Source organism: Sycon ciliatum, chromosome 7, assembly GCF_964019385.1.
Source record: "Sycon ciliatum chromosome 7, ocSycCili1.1, whole genome shotgun sequence".
NCBI classification, from domain to species: domain Eukaryota; kingdom Metazoa; phylum Porifera; class Calcarea; order Leucosolenida; family Sycettidae; genus Sycon; species Sycon ciliatum.
In genome coordinates, this window is record NC_088649.1 from 35,452,594 (window position 1) to 35,475,414 (window position 22,821).

Genomic DNA, 22,821 nt, shown 5'->3' on the forward strand with positions numbered 1-22,821 from the left:
GCTCACCTTATTTCCCACTGCATGCATGCACCTCTTTCCCTCTTGATCTTTAGCAGGGAGTCGTAAAATACTTTTTTTTTACTTTTTTTTTACGACTCCCTGCTCTTTAGTTATACCCGGAAGGCTGCGCTTGCGCAGTGTTGTTCTCCCAGTGCTTCTCCTTGTGCCTTTATTGTGGTTCTCCTTGTTGTTCTCCGAGTCTTCTCCTTGTAATTATCCCAGTCCTCTTTGTGCTTCTCTGAGTCCGACAATATAACTATCATAACGACCCATAATTCCGTGCAGTCTGAGATAGAGTGTTATAAAGTACAGTAGTATAGTATAGTATTATAGTAGAGTAGTCTCCAGTCCAGCCAGATCCCATATGACTCCACTTTGTGGTTTGATGCAAAATTTCAAACTCGTCGGAGCAATTGGTGTGCACGTATATTGAAGCGATCTTCAATTCCTCAAATCATTTCGTAGTGACAGTGTTCCTTTCTTTCATGTAGTCCTGGAATTATTTTAGCCTAGTCGTTTAGTCGGACAAGAGATGGACATCCCTCTTCATCTCCTTGCGCCATTGCTTCGTACGAGGTATGTGATCGTCGGCCATTGCATGTCTACCCGATTACGATCGTACACAATTCTTGCTCGTAGTCTGAGTCCATCTAATAGATATATTTATTTGTTTGGTAATTTTTCATCGTTTGCAGCTGCAACACTATCGTCATACATCTGCGCGTGAATGCACATGTGCATCTTACCTGGCGATGAGCATGACCCTCCCCTCGATTGAATTGTTGTATAAATTCGTGCAAGGTAAGTAAAATAGTTTACTAAGTCTTGCTGTTAGGTAAATCGGGGGGAGGATTTTTTTCAACAACTCTACAGTACCTGTAGACACGTATGGGTTGTGATGGTGATTGAGTTATTACGGGTGTCATCAAACTTGAAGAGTAGATATGATGGGGGCTGCGATGGTGATTGGGTTAGCATAACGATAGGATCTGTGCACATAACAACAAGATTTGCTAATAGGGTATATACATGTAGCACCTGTACACACATACATGTAAGATGCTTATTACAGTCCATTTCAAAACTATAGACGCGTACCTAGGCAAAAACCGTTATGCCAGCATCTATACCACATAAAATCTGTGATCACCTTGTGCATAATTTTTTCCAAATAGGGCATCTGTTATCCAATCGTTTGGAAACTATATGAGAGTAATTGTGGAGCGGACCTCAGCAATATTCTGAAAACTATTCTCAAAAAGTTCCAGCCAAATTTGAAATATTTCAAAAACCCTATGCGTCTATAGTTTTGAAATGGACTGTAGGGTTTTCTGAGTGTTGTTGTGGTGATCTGTACACAAAAAGCAATGGTACGAGAACTTCTTCAACTGTAGCACCTGCACACATAAAAGAGTAGAGTTGACATGGTAATATGATTGTCATGGTGATAGGGTTACGAGGGCTACTAGGGTTATTGTCTCCAGAAAAATTAAAATTAGGGGTTATCGTCATGGTGTTATGTTTATCCTCACCAGAAATATTAGGGTTATCGTCATGGTGATAAGGTTATCACCACCAGTAAAATTTAGGGCTATCGTCATGGTGATAGTTGGGAGGGCCCAAATATGCTCAAAAATTTCGCATATTATGCTTTTCGCATATTGGCCACTTGCTTCAAAATATGCTTCGAAATCACACAAATGCAGAAAAATATGCTCGAAATATGCTAGAAATATGAACTGATATCAGTGATAATAGAGAGGTTCCGCATAACGTAATTACGTTAGTAAAAAACGTAGTCCATCTACGGAAAGTCGTACGTAAACTGCATGCGCATCTGGGTTCCGCCATATGGAGTTTTCAAATCACGTAGCAGCCCTTGGCAACTCCGAACGCTGTAGTGTACGACCAGATCGACCTGGGGAGAGAGTCATAAATTTGTACCCTAATCCACTTACGGACCAGCTACGTTATCAGAGCCCTATCTACGTACTCTCCGTAGACAACTTTCCGTAAGTGGAGTGTAAACTCGCGAATTCACGGATTTTCCCGCCCACTAACGTAAAGTTGCTCAACTTTACGTAATGCAGAACCTCTCTAATTATGCGAATTATTTGCTCCTTGTAGCAAAATATGCTACATTTGGTACAATTATGCTAGATTTGTTACTTTATGCGACCTTGCGTCGCGGACACTCTCTTCTCGGGTCAAAATTTTCGCCCCGTGTTTGGATGAGCATTTTCCTTCCGGGCTAAGTTTGGAAGTGTTCCCTGACCGAGCGTGCCGTGGTAAGTTTCCTTGTCCATTTCCGCAATCTGCCTTATAATTATGCGAATTATTTGCTCCTTGTAGCAAAATATGCTACATTTGGTACGATATGCTAGATTTGCTACTTTATGCGACCTTGTGTCAAAAGGACTAAAATATGCGAAAATATGCGCAAGCATATTCGGGCCCTCCCTAGGTGATAGGGTTATCAGGAATATTAGGGTTATGGTCATGGTGTTAGGGTTAGGGTTATCAGAAATATTAGGGTTATCGCCATGGTGATAGCCCTAGGGTTAGGGTTATCGCCATGGTGCTAGGTTAACTTGGGGTTATCATCATCAGAAATACTGTAGACGTAAAAACCCTAGCGAATTTGGCGATCGGCTCATTTTTGCTAAAGTTTCAAGTCGCTAATCCGTTGAGACATTAGTAGTGCACTGGTGATCCGTGAGTAAAATCGCTGCAAATCGCTAAACCAGCCGGCAATGGGATAACGCTAAAATTACCCGTTCTACAGTATTAGGGTTATCGCCATGGTGATAGCCCTAGGGTTAGGGTTATCGTCACCAGGAATATTAGGGTTATCGCCATGGTGATAGCCCTAGGGTTAGGGTTATCGTCATGGCAAGAGTACATGAAAACCAGAGTGTGCAGCTTGGGGTCTACTCTGCTATGGGTGTCTGTCACGGTGAAATTCCGTGATTACATCAAATTTGGTGCAGAAGTCTGCAGATCTGAGGCGGGAAATGGCGTAGTGCGTACAACTGAGCTGCAGTTGTGCAGAAAGAGACCTGCTTGAATCCTGCTTGTACGCACTACATCACTAAAATGATGTAATCACGGAATTTCGCCGTGACAGCAACCCATCCGAGCTGCACACTCTGGTTTTCATGTACTCTTGGTCATGGTGATAGGGTTAGGGCTATCGCCATGGTGATAGGGTTAGGGTTACCGGGATTATTAGGGTTAATATGACCCGATTTTTAGGGTTAAACACACCAGTTTAGGGCTGAATCGCATTTCGTCATCGATGGCGGCATATGTAAACCGCTCCGATTTTAGGTTAAATCGCACAAATTTACCGTAAATCGGAAAATAATTAGGGTTAAACGCCCCAATTTTAGGGTTAAATCGCTATGACGTCATCGATGAGTTGGTACACCTCAAAATCCTAGTCGACTCGCGCATTTCGCGTCCAAAGTTTGTCGTCAGAGAACTCCTGTTGCTTCTTGCGCAACACAGAGAAGGCCTGGTGCTGCAATCAACACCACAATGCGATGGAGAATTGTCACGGAGTACCAGCAACTCCTGGGCGATCATTCTCGAGTGCCTCCTGGCGGATTGAAATCGCCGCAGTCGCTGTTTCCTTCGCAGAATTTCAGTGAACTCATCCAGAAACTGGTGCAGAAAGCACCAGCATCGAGTCGTCCAGTTCGCTGATCTCTCTCGCAGTCGTTCACGATATGGCGGTTAACGAAGCAAGATTACAGAATAATCACCATGCTGCGTGGAAGGAAGGTGCGTAAACGCTTCTGAACGATATTATTGCAATCGAACAGGAGGCATGATAGTGCAATAGCATAGTTGAGACTTTTGTACAAACAGGATTTCTTCAGGGAATGTAACGTTTCTTGCAGGGGATGAAGGTTGAAGTGAGCTTAGAGAAAGTCACCAATGTTTGTTTTCTTCAGAAAACTAATCAGATGTCTGTCGACGCCTAGGAGGCGCTGTCGAGATTGATAGCATCTTTTTTCTGGCATGCATCGCTTTGTTTTGAAAATCATGCTCCAGTGCGTAGACGTGCTGATCGATCACGTGCGCACACGACGTGCACACGTAGTGTCCATCTATCACTGCCTCGGTCACGTGATTGCAGCCATCATCACGTGTCGATGAGCCCTTTGGCTGTCGAACGTAATTGATGAGCGCGTCAAATTGATCACACAGGTCCACGATGTTCTGGAAATGGTGTCGATGCACCGTCTGCATCCGTCTATAATGCAAAGCCGGTGAGTGTTCATTGGTCGTAGGAGTCGGTATAAAAAGACTCTGCTTGCTTTCGTCATGCATCATTATGCTCAATTTGTCAACAGGGTTGCATGCAATTTTCATGCTCTCGTCATCATGTCTGCCTCGTGCACCAACATCTCGTGCGGACTTTTGGAGCTCGTGCATAAATTTGAAGGTGCTAACTACGATAAAGTCGTGTACTTCCACCCGAACGTGAATAAAATCGGACAAGATGCATGGAGAATCGACAGCGCCGATATCAAAACCTATCTCAAACCCCTCGTAGGTGAAGAGACTGTCGTCTGGGCGGGCATTTACAAAACTCCCATGTGGTACCTTCAACCGACGGATTTGATTGCTTTCCACGCTTTCGTCGTCTTTCAAACGAGAAACTGGTGGTGGTCCGCGGAAAAAACACCGACGGTGTTAGCATATGCAGAGGCAAGACTCGTTCAAGCGTGACATCTTCCTATCGAAGTACCAATCGAAAAACTTCGATAGAGGAGATTATTGCTGACCAATCACATGTAAATCTGCAGGATATGATAGATTTCCTCTACGACTCCAATCTCGTCAAGGGCATTTACAACGTGACAACAAACAACTGCCATACGTTTGCCTCCGCTCTGTTCAACGAACTTGCAGCTACCCACTACGTCAATCACATTGAGCTTCAACGTGCCAAACCATCGACTCGGAACATGCAATCGAATGAGTTCTCGACCCCCGTCCAGACAAACATTTAACACAGATATGTTGGTTTTAAACCTGTTTAATTAAATTGATGATAATGTTGCATTTGCTTTTATCGTGATAATGGACTCCGTGGGGAGCTCCCCATAATAGTGCTGAAGCTTTTGAAGGTAGTTCTCAACATGCTCCTTCGTCTTGAGCTGTTCCTTTGTCTCCGCCATGGTTCTCCATTGATTGTCACTGCATGGAGGAAACAGATAAAAACAACATGTATAAGATCTCTGGTATTTCAAATAAAGAGAATTGCACGACAGATCACTTACCAGCTGCATAGGAACTGAGGCTGAAGACCGGCCTCCAGCTTCTTTCGATGTCCGTTGGACATCAAGTGATCGGCGAACGGCTGGAGGCCAGTCGCCGTTTTGGAGCAGACGGAGCAGCTGAACAACATCTTGCAGCTTGCTGGTTTGTTGAATGGGGCTGATCAAGGTGGATCCAATCACTTTTATCCCCACCCAGTTGTTCGTTGGTTGAAGGGTGCGGCGCGCAGTTCAACATTACAACTCTGCGCGATGATCATGGAGTCTGCTACTCAGGGTGTGGAGCGGGTAAATTGGGCGGTACCGTGAATACCACATGGTGAACATCTCTTTGAAACGTGTGGGATTCACATAGTAGATTGTTGAAAGTCGCGCGATAAAGATGATGATCATGGTGGCCACCACTCAAAAAGGATGTAAAGCGGTGACGTGAGTGCTAGTAACAGTAACTACATGTCTTTGAAACGTGCGCCATTCATAGAATTGAAAACCGCTAAAGACGATGGTCATAGACCCCGCGTCGCGTTCAAACTTGCCGTCGGTTCTAGTTGATTCCAGAAACTTGCGCCTGATCTGAGTACGCTGTTCGTACTCTGAGCATCGCGAGGAGTGGGAAACTATGGACATTTTGCTTCTCTCCGGTTGATGCAGACAGTATGTAACCTTTTGATCCCGCATACGCGAGGGTTCGGGCGCGCTTTTGATGTGTATCCTGCACTAGACTCCCGTTTTGACTGGCTTTGTGGTTTGATGCGTACGAACTTGAAAATTTCAAACTCGTCGAAGTAAGTGGTGTGCACGTATATTGAAGCGATCTTCAATTCCTCAAATCATTTCGTAGTGACAGTGTTCCTTTCTTTCATGTAGTCCTGGAATTATTTTAGCCTAGTCGTTTAGTCGGACAAGAGATGGACATCCCTCTTCATCTCCTTGCGCCATTGCTTCGTACGAGGTACGTGATCGCCGGCCATTGCATGTCTACCCGATTACGATCGTACACAATTCTTGCTCGTAGTCTGAGTCCATCTAATAGATATATTTATTTTTTTGGTAATTTTTCATCGTTTGCAGCTGCAACACTATCGCCATACAGCTGAGTGTGAATGCACATGTGCATCTTACCTGGTGATGAGAATGACCCTCCCCCCAATTGAATTGTTGTATAAATTCGTGCAAGGTAAGTAAAATAGTTTACTAAGTCTTGCTGTTAGGTAAATCGGGGGAGGATTTTTTCAACAACTCTACAGTACCTGTAGACACGTATGGGTTGTGATGGTGATTGAGTTATTACGGCTGTCATCAAAGAGTTGATATGATGGGGGTTGCGATGGTGATTGGGTTAGCATAACGATAGGATCTGTACACATAACAACAAGATTTGCTAATAGGGTATATACATGTAGCACCTGTACACACATACATGTAAGATGCTTATTACAGTCCATTTCAAAACTATAGACGCGTACCTAGGCAAAAACCGTTATGCCAGCATCTATACCACATAAAATCTGTGATCACCTTGTGCATAATTTTTTCCAAATAGGGCATCTGTTATCCAATCGAAACTCTATGAGAGTAATTGTGGAGCGGACCTGAGCAATATTCCGAAAACTAATCTCAAAACGTTCCAGCCAAATTTGAAATATTTCAAAAACCCTACGTGTCTATAGTTTTGAAATGGACTGTAGGGTTTTCTGAGTGTTGTTGTGGTGATCTGTACACAAAAAGCAATGGTACGAGAACTTCTTCAACTGTAGCACCTGCACACATAAAAGAGTAGAGTTGACATGGTAATATGATTGTCATGGTGATAGGGTTACGAGGGCTACTAGGGTTATTGTCTCCAGAAAAATTAAAATTAGGGGTTATCGTCATGGTGTTATGTTTATCCTCACCAGAAATATTAGGGTTATCGTCATGGTGATAAGGTTATCACCACCAGTAAAATTTAGGGCTATCGTCATGGTGATAGGGTTATCAGGAATATTAGGGTTATGGTCATGGTGTTAGGGTCAGGGTTATCAGAAATATTCAGGTTATCGCCATGGTGATAGCCCTAGAGTTAGGGTTATCGTCATGGTTTTAGGGTTAACTTGGGGTTATCGTCAGCAGAAATACTGTAGAACGTGTCATTTTAGCGACGTAAAACCCTAGCGAATTTAGCGATCGACTCATTTTCGCTAAAGTTTCAAGTCGCCGTTGAGACATTAGTAATGCACTGGTGATCCGTGAGTAAAATCGCTAAACCAGCTGACAATGGGAAAACGCTAATAGTCGCTAAAATTACCCGTTCTACAGTATTAGGGTTATTGCCATGGTGACAGCCCTGGGGTTAGGGTTATCGTGTTGATAGGGTTAGGGTTATCGTCACCAGGAATATTAGGGTTATCGCCATGGTGATTGCACTAGGGTTAGGGTTATCGTCATAGTGATAGGGTTAGGGCTATCGCCATGGTGATAGGGGTAGGGTTACCGGGATTATTAGGGTTAATATGGCCTGACTTTTAGGGTTAAACGCAAATTTTAGGGTTAAAACGCATTACGTCATCGATGACGTCATATGTAAAACGCTCCGGTTTTAGGTTAAATCGCACAAATTTACCGTAAATCGGAAAAAAATAGGGTTAAACGCCCTGGTTTTAGGGTTAACTCGCTATGACGTCATTGCTGACATCAGTGAGTTGGTACGCCTCAAAATCCTAGTCGACTCGCGCATTTCGCGTCCAAAGTTTGTCGTCAGAGAACTCCTGTTGCTTCTTGCGCAACACAGAGAAGGCCTGGTGCTGCAATCAACACCAAAATGCGATGGAGAATTGTCACGGAGTACCAGCAACTCCTGGGCAATCGTTCTCGAGTGCCTCCTGGAGGATTGAAATCGCCGTAGTCACTGTTTCCTTCGCAGAATGTCAGTGAACTCATCCAGAGACTGGTGCAGAAAGCACCAGCATCGCGCCGTCCAGTTTGCTGATCTCTCTCGCAATCGTTCACGATTATAGCGGTTCACGAAACAATATTACAGAATAATCACCATGCTGCGTGGAAGGAAGGTGCGTAAACGCTTCTGAATGATATAATTGCAATCGAATAGGAGGCATGATAGTGCAATAGCATGGTTGAGACTTTTGTACAAACAGGATTTCTTCAGGGAATGCAACGTTTCTTGCAGGGGATGAAGGTTGAAGTGAGCTGAGAGAAAGTCACCAATGTTTGTTTTCTTCAGAAAACTAATCAGATGTCTGTCGACGCCTAGGAGGCGCTGTCGAGATTGATAGCATCTTTTTTCTGGCATGCATCAGGTCCATGATGTTCTAGAAAGGGCGTCGGTGCACCGTCTGCATCCGTCTATAATACAGAGCCGACGAGTGTTCATTGGTCGTAGGAGCCGGTATAAAAAGACTCTACTTGCTTTCGTCATGCATCATTATGCTCAATTTGTCAACAGGGTTGCGTCATCCTGTCTGCCTCGTGCACGAACATCTCGTCCGGACTTTCGGAGCTCGTGCACAAATTTGGAGGTGCTAACTACGATAAAGCCGTGTACTTCCACCCGAACGTGAATAAAATCGGACAAGATGCGTGGAGAATCGACAGCGCCGATATCAAAACCTATCTCAAGCCCCTGGTAGGTGAAGAGACCATCATCTGGGCGGGCATTTACAAAACTCCCATGTGGTACCTTCAACCGACAGATTTGATTGCTTTCCACGCTTTCGTCGTCTTTCAAACGAGAAACTGGTGGTGGTCGGCGGAAAAAACAACCGACGGTGTCAGCATATGCAGAGGCAAGACTCGTTCAAGCGTGAGATCTTCCTATCGAAGCACCAATCGAAAAACTCCGATAGAGGAGATTATTGCTGACAAATCACATGTTAATCTGCAGGATCTGATAGATTTCCTCTACGACTCTAATCTCGTCAAGGGTATTTACAACGTTGTAACAAACAACTGTCATACGTTTGCCTCCGCTCTGTTCAACGAACTTGCAGCTACCCACTACGTCAATCATATCGCACTTCGGCATGCCAAACCCATCGACTCGGAGCATGCAATGGAATGAGTACTCGACCCCCATCCAGACCCACACATTTAGCACAGATATGTTGATTTTAAAAATTTTAATTACATATTGTTTATATCGATCTGTGACTGTATCATGATAATTATACTGTTGATCGGTAATTGGCCATAGTGGGAAGTTAGCTTGACCATATAATGGGTCAGATGGCTAACGGCCGAAAGATGGTGTTTAAACTGCTCCATTGTCCGCCATTGGTCGTCGCTGTATGGGGGGGAAACAGATTAAAACATGTATAAGATCTCTGGTATTTCAAATAAAGAGAATTGCACGACAGATTACTTACCAAGAACACAGAAACAGAGGCTGGAGACCGGCCTCCAGCTTCCTCCTGTGGTTTTTAGACCTCAGGTGGTCGACGAACGGCTGGAGGCCGGTCGCGGTCTTTCCACAAGCCGAGCAAGAAAAAAGCATCTTGATGATAGTTGAATGGGACTGATCAAGGTGGATCCAATCACTTTTATCCCCGCCCAGTTGTTCGTTGGTTGAAGGGTGCGGCGCGCGCGCGCGCAGTTCAACATTAAAACTCTGCGCGATGATCATGGAGTCCGCCGCTCAGGATGTGAAGCGGGTAAAGCGGTGACGTGAGTACTACATCTCTTTGAAACGTGCACGATTCATATGAAAACCGCTAAAGATGATGGCCATGGACCCCGCGTCACGTTCAAACTTGTCGCCGGTTCTAGTTGATTCCAGAAACTTCCACCTGATCCGAGCACGCTGTGAGTACTCTGAGCGAGGAGTGGGAAACTATCGACATTTTGGTACTCTCCGGTTGATGCAGACGGAGAATTGAGAATTGCACGACAGATCACTTCCCATGAGCAGAGAAATTCGGACTGCAGACCGGCCTTCAGCTTTTCCTGACTTCAGGCGGTCCACGAACGGCTGGAGGCCGGTCGCGGTCTTCATACAGACTGAGCATGAAAACAGCATCTTGATGGTTGATAGTTGAATGGGACTGATCAAGGTGGATCCAATCACTTTTATCCCCGCCCAGTTGTTCGTTGGTTGAAGTCCGCCGCTCAGGATGTGAAGCGGGTAAAGCGGTGACGTGACTACTACATCTCTTTGAAACGTGTGCGATTCATATGAAAACCGCTAAAGATGATGGCCATGGACCCCGCGTCCCGTTCAAACTTGTCGCCGGTTCTAGTTGATTCCAGAAACTTCCACCTGATCCGAGCACACTGTGAGTACTCTGAGCATCGCGAGGAGTGGGAAACTATCGACATTTTGGTACTCTCCGGTTGATGCAGACAGTGTGTAACCTTTTGACCCGCGTACGTGAGACGCCCCGGTTTAGGGTAAAATCGCTATGATGTCATCGATGACGTCAGTTAGCTGGTACACCCATAATACTTTCTACTTGTGTGTGTGTGTGTGTGTGTGAGTGTGTGTGTGTGCATGTTGTGTGCATGTTGTGTGCTCACACGCAGGGTGCATGCGGCTCCAGCTGGGCGTTCAGCACAACCGGCTCCACCGAAGGCCAGCACTTCAAGAAGACTGGCAACCTTGTCTCGCTGTCCGAGCAGGACCTGATTGACTGCAACCAAAAGGAGGCTGATCGTGGCTGTGGCGGAGGTTTCATGGACCATGGCTTCAAGTACATCATCGAGAACCACGGCATTGACACAGAGGAGAGCTACCCTTACACGGCCAAGGCCGGTACATGCCGCTTCAAGGAGTCGCACGTCGGCGCCACCCTCACCAGCTACAAGGACATGCTGCCGCGCAAGTCCGAGAGCGCCCTGCAGGAGGCTGTTGCCTCGGTGAGTACTCTTCTTACACATAAAAGAATACTCTCTGCATGGTGGCCCATATTAGAAGCTGTGTCTTAGGAGAACATATCCGGCTAAAGATAAGAAAGCTTTATCATACATGTATATACCACTCTTTGGTTTTAGATATTACAATGAGAGTGCACAATCAATGGCTTGTCCACCAACTCTTTGTTTTACTGCTCGCTGCACCACAGCATAGTGTGTTGTTGGCCGGCCCACTGCGCTTCTACTCTGTTGGACCATCGTGTCTGTTGAACCAGGGAGTCGTAAAATACCGGTATTTTAAGACTCCCTGTGTTCAACCACTGTGTCATCATGGCTGTTGCAGCTTTCCCGGTCAGCTTATTGACTCTTGTTGTCGTTAAGAAATCTGATGATGTAAAATAGCGTTGTGGATGTTTGGAAAGTGCTACAGTCTGTTTTGGATGTGATATATTTCCCAGCACTTGATTGCATTCGGCGATGTATAGAAACATATACAGGTAGACTCCCTTTAATTCGAACCTCAAATTGCCAGGCCCTAACTTCGAATTATCCAGAACTTCTAATTATCCAAATGCAGCCCCATGTACTGATATGTATGTCAAAATGCTTGAAATCGCATGCTGAATATTTTTTGTAAATAATCGACGCGGAGACAACAATTTTATAATAGCTATAAAGAGAACAAATTCTGCTGTCATCGCCACACTACAACAAAGTCATGAAGGTTTACCAAAATCGATTTTCTTGTCACAATCATCAGTGGAAAGCCGTGACTGAAGAATAACCATGCCAAATCAATAATTTATATACATTCAATAATGTGTTACGAGAACAAAACAAAGTGCTAAAAATAGAATGAGGGAAGGTGAGACAATAGAAGTAAAGTGAGAGCTAAGTGCAACAGGGGTGAGGAACTAATTGCAACGCTAGAACTATGTAGTGAGACAAACAATCATGCTGTGCACCTACGAAAACAATCTTAACGCAACTACATGTTTCTTCTGCTTACAAAGATCAGGCTTATGCAAACGAATACAAACAGCCTCAAGTACTTTCAACTGACTAGCGTACCGTGCACGACAAAGAACAGAAAAACTAAAATCATCATACACCTCCAGACACTTAGGGTGAGACAACAGATGAAGAAAAACGGCAGACTTCTTACGATCACAATCACCATCCGATTCCTCGTCTCCACCAACCGCAACCTCGTCCCCCGTCTCATCTTCCAACTCATCCCCAGTGTCGTCCTCCGTGTCATTCTCCTCATCACCACCGATCGGTCCCAGGCTCGCTTCACGTTGCTGAACCTCTGTTCGTTGACTCCTCCTTTGATCTTGATGGTAATTTGTTATCATTGTTGTTGTTGTTGTCATTGTTGTTGTTCCTGTTGTTGCTAAATCTTCTGTTCCCAGTGTCTTCACCGGTGCTTGACATCCAGTACTGTAATAATTCATTGAATAATTAGCCGTTGATCGTCTAGGTCTTTGAATGTTGATCGTGTTGTTTTCTCTGTTGAATTCCGTTTCCTTCAGCCTTCTTTCTTCTTGTTCATGTTCAGTGCTTACCTCATCCATATTTGCCCGTTCCAGCGACATCACAGACTCAGCCCCAGCACTGCCGATGGCAGATGCAGATGCATCTAAATTGGTATACCAATTTGAGTGCCGACAATGCGGTAGTCGGTACGTTGGTAGGACTCTTCAACATCTGAACGCACGTATCAAGCAGCACGTCCCACTGCACATGCTGACTGGCTCGGCACGGGCACTGCGACCCAAACGCGGCAGGCCACCTAAGAACCCTCGATCAGAGCCATCGTTAGCACAATTGCCGTCGACGGCAATAGTGCCTCCATTACCCGTATCGAGAGCCGTGGAGATGGATAATGTGCACATTGTCACTAACGTTATAGCACAATGCACCATAACAACACAAGAAAGTACACCACAACAACATCCAGCTCAAGACCAAAGTGGACGCTGCGGCGAGGTGATCATGGTGATGCCCCCATCGCCATCGTTGCCGTTGCCTCCCCCAGAACCGCCACCTGCATCTGCCATCGGCAGTGCTGGGGCTGAGTCTGTGATGTCGCTGGAACGGGCAAATATGGATGAGGTAAGCACTGAACATGAACAAGAAGAAAGAAGGCTGAAGGAAACGGAATTCAACAGAGAAAACAACACGATCAACATTCAAAGACCTAGACGATCAACGGCTAATTATTCAATGAATTATTACAGTACTGGATGTCAAGCACCGGTGAAGACACTGGGAACAGAAGATTTAGCAACAACAGGAACAACAACAATGACAACAACAACAACAATGATAACAAATTACCATCAAGATCAAAGGAGGAGTCAACGAACAGAGGTTCAGCAACGTGAAGCGAGCCTGGGACCGATCGGTGGTGATGAGGAGAATGACACGGAGGACGACACTGGGGATGAGTTGGAAGATGAGACGGGGGACGAGGTTGCGGTTGGTGGAGACGAGGAATCGGATGGTGATTGTGATCGTAAGAAGTCTGCCGTTTTTCTTCATCTGTTGTCTCACCCTAAGTGTCTGGAGGTGTATGATGATTTTAGTTTTTCTGTTCTTTGTCGTGCACGGTACGCTAGTCAGTTGAAAGTACTTGAGGCTGTTTGTATTCGTTTGCATAAGCCTGATCTTTGTAAGCAGAAGAAACATGTAGTTGCGTTAAGATTGTTTTCGTAGGTGCACAGCATGATTGTTTGTCTCACTACATAGTTCTAGCGTTGCAATTAGTTCCTCACCCCTGTTGCACTTAGCTCTCACTTTACTTCTATTGTCTCACCTTCCCTCATTCTATTTTTAGCACTTTGTTTTGTTCTCGTAACACATTATTGAATGTATATAAATTATTGATTTGGCATGGTTATTCTTCAGTCACGGCTTTCCACTGATGATTGTGACAAGAAAATCGATTTTGGTAAACCTTCATGACTTTGTTGTAGTGTGGCGATGACAGCAGAATTTGTTCTCTTTATGAATATTTTTTGCACATTTTTTATTTGCATCAACGAAACATAGGTGGTCGACTGGTCGTACCGGTCGTGTACAACGGATCATAACACTGGATCGACACAAAATCATTTTGACATCTTCATTTTCTAGTGAAGAAGTAAGTTGTCAGTCACTGCAGCTTTCCTGAAACAGTTTCAACGGAAAAGAACTGCGCTGCCTAATCCGCGTCATGAAAGGCCGTCGGACAGCAGCACGTCGTTCTGAAGAACGGAAGTGGAGCATAGGCATAGACAATATTTACGACAATAGTGTTTTTGTGCGCCAACATCTCCGCGCACGAGCTGGCGCGGCATGAAAGGCCATCGAGACCCGCGAAGAGAGTCAGCCACCTGGAAGACGTCGTCTTCAATCAAACCTTTGCAATTTGCCTCGCACGGGCTTGAAAGAAATTTCGAGAGAAGGTGGGTTTCTTGAACGCTATAGTCGATCCTGCAGCGGACCATCGATCGATTTTTGAGCTACTCTTGGCTAGAGAAGGAGAAAAGAATGAACTTCGAATTACAAGGATAGCAACTCAATCTGACTTCGAAATAAGCGTTCAAAGGACATAGCTAATGTACTGTAAACAGCTCTTCTGTACGAAGACTGGGTTCGAATTATCCAACCGGCGCACTTTTCGTACTTCGAATTATGCATTCGATTTTGACTTGAAGTGACTTGCAGAAGATCGGTACGACGAAAAAGTTCGAATTACACGGAATGTTCGAATTATACCGTATTCGAATTAGAGGGAGTCTACCTGTACATGTAATTGTAATACTCTTCACTCTCTGTGTGTTCTCTTCTGTTCCTGCCGGCTGTCGTATCGCAGGTTGGCCCAGTGTCGATTGCCATCGACGCCTCATCGACGTATTTCCGCTACTACAAGCACATTGTCCTGATCGACAGCAAGCGCACCAACGCTTACCCGAATCACGCTGCCCTGGTTGTCGGCTACGGTGTTGAGGAAGAGCAGGACTACTGGCTGGTCAAGAACACTTGGGGTACCAGCTGGGGAGACAAGGGATACATCAGGACGGCACGTAACCATGACAACATGTGCGGGATCGCCACGGACGCTAGCTATCCGATCGCCGGGACAACGCCGTCAAAGAAGAAGCGCTTGCACACGCCTTTGTCGTGTGATGTTGTAACTTATCTACCATCAGTATAGCTGATTGCCACCGCCACAGCTGCTGCTGCTGCTGCTGCTTTTGTGGCGCAATCTTCCTTACACTATCAGCCCGGATCATCCATTTGCGCTATGATCCAAGCTTGCAGCCTATATCAATCTTATCTTCTGAAAATTGTGGTCAGGTTGCTGTCTGATGATCGGTTAAAACCGTGAAACTCAAAGTTACAGAGAGTTACAGAAGAAATGCTTTTCATCCCTCTCAAGTGTGTTTATTTTATATATATATACCCACTCCAACCATCCACCAAACATACTAAAGCAACTACCTGCCGCCATCAGCAAGCGCGTCTCAATGAACTCCTCGGATGCCGATGCCTTCAGCCAAGCAGCACCGATGTATAATGCAGCCCTGTCCGCAAGTGGATACACGGAAACGATCCAATACATCGAACCGGAACAAGGCGAAGGAAGAAAGAAAAAGAGAAAAAGGAAACGCCACATTACTTGGTTCAACCCACCATTCAGCCGCAACGTGCACACCAATGTGGCTGCGACCTTCCTGAAGCTGATTGATCGCCATTTCAAGAACACCCCGCTCGCAAAACTGTTCAACCACAACAATGTAAAAGTCAGCTATTGCTGCATGCCAAACGTCGCAGCCTCTATCAGCAGTCACAACATGCGCCTCCTAACCAAAGCTACACCTGAAAAGCCATGTAGCTGCAGAAAAAAGAACGAATGCCCACTGGAAGGCCGCTGCCTGGCATCACACATTATATACGAGGCACATGTCACCAGCCAGGATGAGCGAAGATTGTACATTGGCTGCGCAGACACGGAATTCAAAGCCAGATACAACAACCACACCACGTCGTTCCGACATGAGAGATACCGCACTAGCACTGAGCTGTCGAAACACCTCTGGGAGAAGAAACAAAACCACCAGGACTACCAGCTCAGATGGCAGATAAAGGAAAAGGCCAACTCCTACAGCACCGTCACAAAAAGATGTAACCTGTGCACAGCTGAGAAAACATGGATTCTCCTTGGCGATGAGACCATGCTCAACAAGAGAAGCGAAGTCATCGCAAAATGCCGCCACGCTAACAAGTATCGCCTAGCCAACTTCACCGGGGTCACATAACAAGCGAGGATAGCACGCTGCACTCCGGCCAACGGACGTGACAACCCACCTCACTTGTAACGGACACTTCCATCAAAATTGCGCGAATACGATTGTCACTGTACACAAAGCCCACACTCACAAGCTTGCCACTTGAAAAGCATACTGACAACTGCGCTGCTTTCTAACACTTGTCTTTCTAACTAAGTTACTTTGCGCCTGACACTTTGTGCGTGACACTTTGTGCGTGACACTTTTGTGTCCGTGCTTGCTGCGTGATGGGTATATCTAGCATTGTTTTTGCATGCCCAGCTTTAGTTGTTTGTTGCCTGATGATTGATTGTTCAAGAAACTCTGAGTAGCAACAGAAAGAATGTGTACTTGGTGAGGACTATACTGGATTGTGTATATATTAACTGGTTTGAGGGAAAGAGACAAACGGGAAAAGTCTGAAGAAAAAATTGACTGTCACCACCAGGATATATATAATTATTTCCTCTGTGCTGCGCTGACGAGTCCACAAAGGACGAAACAGTTCTGTCCGCAGATTGAGTATTTCGCTCCTGCTCTTGTAGCAGTTGAGCACTCTTGCGTGGGGTAGTGCCTTTGCGGTGTGCGTTATGCAGAGCTCACTGACTTGTCAGTTTGAGCACTCTGGCAAGGTACGTTCGGGCCTGATTGGAAATTTTTATTTCCGTTGCTATCAGGTTCGGCCTCATTTCCTCTGTGCTGCGCTGACGAGTCCACAAAGGACGAAACAGTTCTGTCCGCAGATTGAGTATTTCGCTCCTGCTCTTGTAGCAGTTGAGCACTCTTGCGTGGGGTAGTGCCTTTGCTGTGTGCGTTATGCAGAGCTCACTGACTTGTCAGTTTGAGCACTCTGGCAAGGTACGTTCGGGCCTGATTGGAAATTTTTATTTCCATTGCTATCAGGTTCGGCCTCATTTCCTCTGTGCTGCGCTGACGAGTCCACAAAGGACGAAACAGTTCTGTCCGCAGATTGAGTATAATTATATATATATACACACAACAACAAGGTTGTCCATAATACTAAAAGCTTTTCACCCAGTTTCATCAGTAGTTACATGGGAATGAGCAAGAACGAAAACGAAGCCAGATTTTATACTGGGGGTAGAGAATCAGCAAGAATATTCTTACGCGCCTCAAGTTCACACTACACTACCATAAGAATGGAAAAATGCGGGAAACAACACATGAGGGGAATGCAGTACCACTACCAGAACAAACACGTGATAAAGTTGTCAGTCCGGTTGCAGCTTGATCGAACAGCCGTAGCACCTCAAGTAATATATTAGTTGATGTGCTTCTTGTGTCGACACAGTTCTGGCCTCAAACTGCGAATGTACAGCGCCTCCAGTGTGAATCGGTGCGCGCTGTTCCGGGCTGCTGTTGCGTTCCTGCGGGATGCATTCAGGTTGCGCTTGCAAATGCTTTGTGATGGCGCTATCTCAAAAATCTGGGTTTTGGATCTGCTTCTCCATACATTTTGCCATGGTATACCTGCCCTAATTTTGTAAAACCTGGCTGAATTTCTATTTCCCTGTTCTTGGACTTTTCTGGCCTCAAATGTGGCAAGGTGTAATTGCACGGGTCACACAATGCAGGATGTACTGTTGTTTTCACGATATCTACAACTATGTGAGAGAGACACCAAAAAGTTAGGGTGCCAGTTTCCAATGAATGGACTGTAATTGTTCGCAAACTCCAATGCAGGCATTTACACATTAAGGAAACTTCACTTCTCAACTCCAAACTCCAAAAACGGTCTCTTCACTGGGATTAAATTCAAATTTACATTATACCAAATTTTCGGGCCTGGCCCATCATCAGTAGTGTAATGAAAAAGATGAAAAAAGGGTTTGTAACCGTTTGTTACCTTTGGGATATTAGGCCATCATTTTTTATATCTCTGTTTCGCGTCAGTTCAACTTCCAGAATCATATTATGCGAGAGGTGGAAAAAATAAAAAAAAGTTGCAACATAGCATAATACTCAATAGCTCGTGCATGGTGTACATTCGAAAGAAAAATCGTACATCGAAGCACAAAATCTGCATCACTTTGGACAGAGGAGGCAACCGTTGGTGCCCTTGCTTCGCTGGATTATTGTACTCAGCCTTCAGCAAAGAGCTCCGGAACGACGTATCCTCTCAGCTTGAGGCGACCGATGCGGTCTGTTGTAAGCTCATAGAATACTGCTCGCAGATGCCGAACAAACGATTTACCAACGCTGGCCTCGAGGCCATTTCTGAATCCCAGTTTCGCCGTATGCAACCAGTCAACACCGATGACTTGCACGATCGTACACTAAACTGTACATGATTGATTTTTTATTTTTTTTCCGAAAAAAATCAAAACGTATGCGTGCGGACGACGCGAAACATAGATATAAAAAATGATATAAAAAATGATATAAAAAATGAAATAAAAAATGATGGCCTTAAGAGGCAATAAACCGTGCAGTTTTTAAAAACGGTTTCACGACGTAAGCCCACTAAATTCCAGAGGGAAAAAAGTATTGTTATTCTGGAAGGAGTTCTCGTCTAACTGAGAGGAAAACTTCAGGCGCGAGAGAGAAAGCCAAAAACAGAAAAAAGGAGAGAATGAAAAGACAACCGTGAAAGGCATGATGAACTACGCTACAACTACACTGTACAAAGTTACCGTAAAATGTGTACTTGAACCAGCGTAATGTGTACTTGAACCAGCGGCTCACACTTTTGGGACCTCGTTAGTACGGCTTTGAATTCAAATACGGCAATGATAAATTAATATACAAAAATGTAGTGAGAAAGTCAGTGAAAATAGCACGGCAGTGTAGAAAGGGGAGGGGGGAGAGGGAGGGGGGGGGGGGGGGCATGTACCGGCATAGGGAGCCAGAGTATCCTAACACACGTCATAATTATTTCAAAATCAGCAGCAGACACACGCAGCGTGTGTGTGTATTAACAACGGCTGCATGGATGATGAGGGTTCACTGTCCCTGGCACAACGCAGCAGCAATGGATGATGAGGATTCACTGTCCCTGGCACAACGCAGCAGCAATGGATGATGAGGGTTCACTGTCCCTGGCACAACGCAGCAGCAGCAGCAAACCATTACAACGGTCATCACCATAATGGCTGTACAGGGTGTGCACGTGGACAAGCATGGCGGTCAGCCATGGAGACAGCAGTGCAGCGTCGTTCTAACTCTCCTCCGCCATTGCCACGCTCCAGTAGAGTGAGCGAGACATGTTCACCTTCCCTGCTCTCTGCTCTCTGCTCTCTGCTCTCTGCTCTCTGCTCTCTCTCTCTCTCTCTCTCTCTCTCTCTCTCTCTCTCTCTCTCTCTCTCTCTCTCTCTCTCTCTCTCTGCTCTCTTTCTCTGCTCTCTTTCTCTCTTTCTCTCTCTGCTCTCTCTGCTCTCTCTCTCCACAGTTGTTGATGACCTACACTGAGGTACCCAGCACACCATCCGACACAAGACTCTCAATGTCCGGGTCACTCATCTCCAGCCAATCACGTAGCACCGCCGCATTGTGTTGTCCTAGCAACGGAGGTGCGCGGTTGATGGTCTGCTCAAAGCCACTGTAGTGCACCGCTGGACCTGAAATATTCACACAGACAAACACGTACATATATACAGACAGATATGTACGCACAGACATACGGAGACGAGTGTAGCATGCATTCACGGGTCTTACGCATACACGTTCCCACACATGTATACACATACACACATACACACATACATACACATACACACACACACACACACAATACGGCTGCCGAGTGGCCAGAGACATCCAATACCGGTATTCGAGAGAAGCTTTAAACGGTTACAGCTAACAGCCTCTTGTCTCCTGTAACCGTGCATACCAACCAGTCTGCATACCAACCAGTCTGTACACCAACCAGTATGTATACCGACCAGTATGTACACCAAGTTCTAGGGGTGAAACGATTATCTATTTTGACCAATCGATCACTCATTCATAATATTCGATCGAGTATCCGATTTTTTCGAGTATTTTATCAAAATTCAAAAGCGCTAGATTTGTGAGTTCTCGACCTATTCGGAAGAAATTATCTGTGAACATAGAACAAAAGTCGCCAACGTCTTGTACAGAGTGTAAAGTAACGATTTTTCACCAGTACTTTCATTATCTCATAAGAAACTAACGTTACTTGCCGTGGTGATCGCATCGTCCAAGTCATAAAATACTGACTCAAAGGCATGCATAAAGCATGCATACCAGTCGATGAGCGGTACAACAGAAGTTTTTGAAAAAATAGAATGCCAATACTAAAAAAATAAAAAATAAAAAATAAAAAAACGATCGAGTGCAAAATTTCGAATACTCGCTTGTTTGAAATTTTCGAAAGAATACTCGAATATTCGAACTACAGTCAGACCTCGCTTATCCGGTCCTCGTTTATCCGGATCCCTCGCCATCCGGAAGAAAATCGCTGGTTACCGATGTGCAGCATATGGTATGCATACAACATAACCGGACCTCGCGATCCGCATACCGGTGCATGATTTTGTGTACAAACTGGTTAAAATGTGTACAAAAAGCTTCGTCGTATCCGGTTGCATGTGGCTTCCAAAAGCTAGAATCAGGGAGTTGTACAGGCAAATGAGGTCCTTGACCTGCTGGGTGCATGTGGACAGGACATAGTTGCATGCATTTGTCATTTTTCTCGCTTGTTTTACATACTGTGCACGATAGTTGTACTGCATAGGACCCGTCTACATGTATGTACGATGTCACTGCTTTTGACATGCCACATGCATATACAGTATGTGTGTTCAGTTATCCGGTTCCCTCGCCTATCCGGATATTTTGTGGAAAACAGATGTGTGCGGTTAAGCGAGGTCTGACTGTAATCGTTTCACCCCTAATACCAACCAGTCTGTACACCAACCAGTCTGTACACCAACCAGTCTGTACACCAACCAGTCTGCACCCCAACCAGTCTGCACACCAACCAGTCTGCACACCAACCAGTCTGTACACCAACCAGTATGTCTACCAACCAGTATGTACCGAAGTACACAGAGCACTCTTGCGAACTGCCCAAACTAGCCGACCTGATAGTGCGTATTACAAGCTGGTGAACAGGTTTATTGTGATTAGGAGCGACTACTCGAAGAAAGCGTTGTGAATGCAATGTAACATACCGGTGGGATGACAAGACACAGGTAACAACTGAAACGCTACACATCTAGCATGTTTTTTGTTTTTGTTTTCTTTTAAGTTTTAACTGTGCTGCACTGGGGACCAGCACATGCACATATATGAACATGGTTTGGGGTTTTTTGTGTTTTTTTTTGCAAAACCAATTCAGTGGAGAGGACGCAACTCTCCAAAAACAACAAGTAACACCAAAGCACAAAAAAGCCAAAAACCAAACCAAGAGCATGTGCATTAAACTCATGTTATTTAGAAAGACAGGACAAGTATAGCAAGTTACAAGTTGTATGCTCAGCGCAATGTGTTATATCTGTAGCGCCATGTGTCATGCCATATTATCACAGTGTGTACGTATGGGTATAGGTATGGGTGTAGGCATGGGTATAGGTATGGGTATAGGTATGGGTATAGGTATGGGTGTAGGTATGGGTGTAGGTATGGGTGTGGGTATGGGTATAGGTATGGGTATAGGTATGGGTGTAGGTATGGGTGTAGGTATGGGTGTGGGTATAGGTATGGGTGTAGGTATGGGTGTGGGTATGGGTGTAGGTATGCGTATAGGTATGGGTGTAGGTATGGGTGTAGGTATGGGTATAGGTATGGGTGTAGGTATGGGTATAGGTATGGGTGTAGGTATGGGTGTAGGTATGGGTGTAGGTATGGGTGTAGGTATGGGTGTAGGTATGGGTGTAGGTATGGGTATAGGTATGGGTGTAGGTATGGGTGTAGGTATGGGTGTAGGTATGGGTGTAGGTATGGGTGTGGGTATGGGTGTAGGTATGGGTGTAGGTATGGGTGTAGGTATGGGTGTAGGTATGGGTATAGGTATGGGTGTAGGTATGCGTATAGGTATGGGTGTAGGTATGGGTGTAGGTATGGGTGTAGGTATGGGTGTAAGTATGGGTGTAGGTATGGGTATAGGTATGGGTATAGGTATGGGTATAGGTATGAGTGTAGGTATGGGTGTAGGTATGGGTGTAGGTATGGGTATAGGTATGGGTATAGGTATGGGTGTAGGTATGGGTGTAGGTATGGGTATAGGTATGGGTGTAGGTATGCGTATAGGTATGGGTGTAGGTATGGGTGTAGGTATGGGTGTAGGTATGGGTATAGGTATGGGTGTAGGTATGGGTGTAGGTATGGGTGTGGGTGTGGGTGTAGGTATGGGTGTAGATATGGGTGTAGGTATGGGTATAGGT

At 45.3% G+C, this 22,821-nt stretch overlaps 2 protein-coding genes across 3 annotated transcripts in view; one reads left to right on the forward strand and one right to left on the reverse strand.

Annotated features, from left to right (window-relative positions):
* Positions 1-120: 120 nt before the first annotated feature.
* On the forward strand, positions 121-16,653 carry LOC135821425 (procathepsin L-like). 2 transcript variants are annotated; one of them, XM_065334490.1, is made up of 4 exons: positions 121-801; positions 6,363-6,468; positions 10,806-11,138; positions 14,998-16,653. In XM_065334490.1, the coding sequence occupies exons 3-4, from the start codon at positions 10,956-10,958 to the stop codon at positions 15,337-15,339; spliced, it is 525 nt and encodes a 174-aa protein (XP_065190562.1). In that variant the 5' UTR covers positions 121-801; positions 6,363-6,468; positions 10,806-10,955; the 3' UTR covers positions 15,340-16,653. The 2 variants fall into 2 exon arrangements, with proteins under 2 accessions (XP_065190562.1, XP_065190561.1); XM_065334489.1 differs by lacking the exons at positions 121-801; positions 6,363-6,468 and having other exon boundaries at positions 7,442-11,138.
* A 2,098-nt stretch (positions 16,654-18,751) lies between these two features.
* Positions 18,752-22,821, reverse strand: part of LOC135821422 (succinate--hydroxymethylglutarate CoA-transferase-like) — a 21,800-nt gene continuing 17,730 nt past the window's right edge. Inside the window, exon 12 of the mRNA XM_065334485.1 lies at positions 18,752-20,031. Within this exon, the coding sequence (XP_065190557.1) occupies positions 19,874-20,031 (158 nt within the window). The 3' untranslated portion in view covers positions 18,752-19,873. The remainder of the gene's footprint in view (positions 20,032-22,821) is intronic.

Coding starts and splice junctions, on each gene's coding strand:
- LOC135821425 (XM_065334489.1), top strand. CDS start 10,785: ATGTTGTGTGCTCACACGCAGGGTGCATGCGGCTCCAGCTGGGCGTTC. Junction 11,139..14,997: donor TGCAGGAGGCTGTTGCCTCG/GTGAGTACTCTT, acceptor GTCGTATCGCAG/GTTGGCCCAGTGTCGATTGC.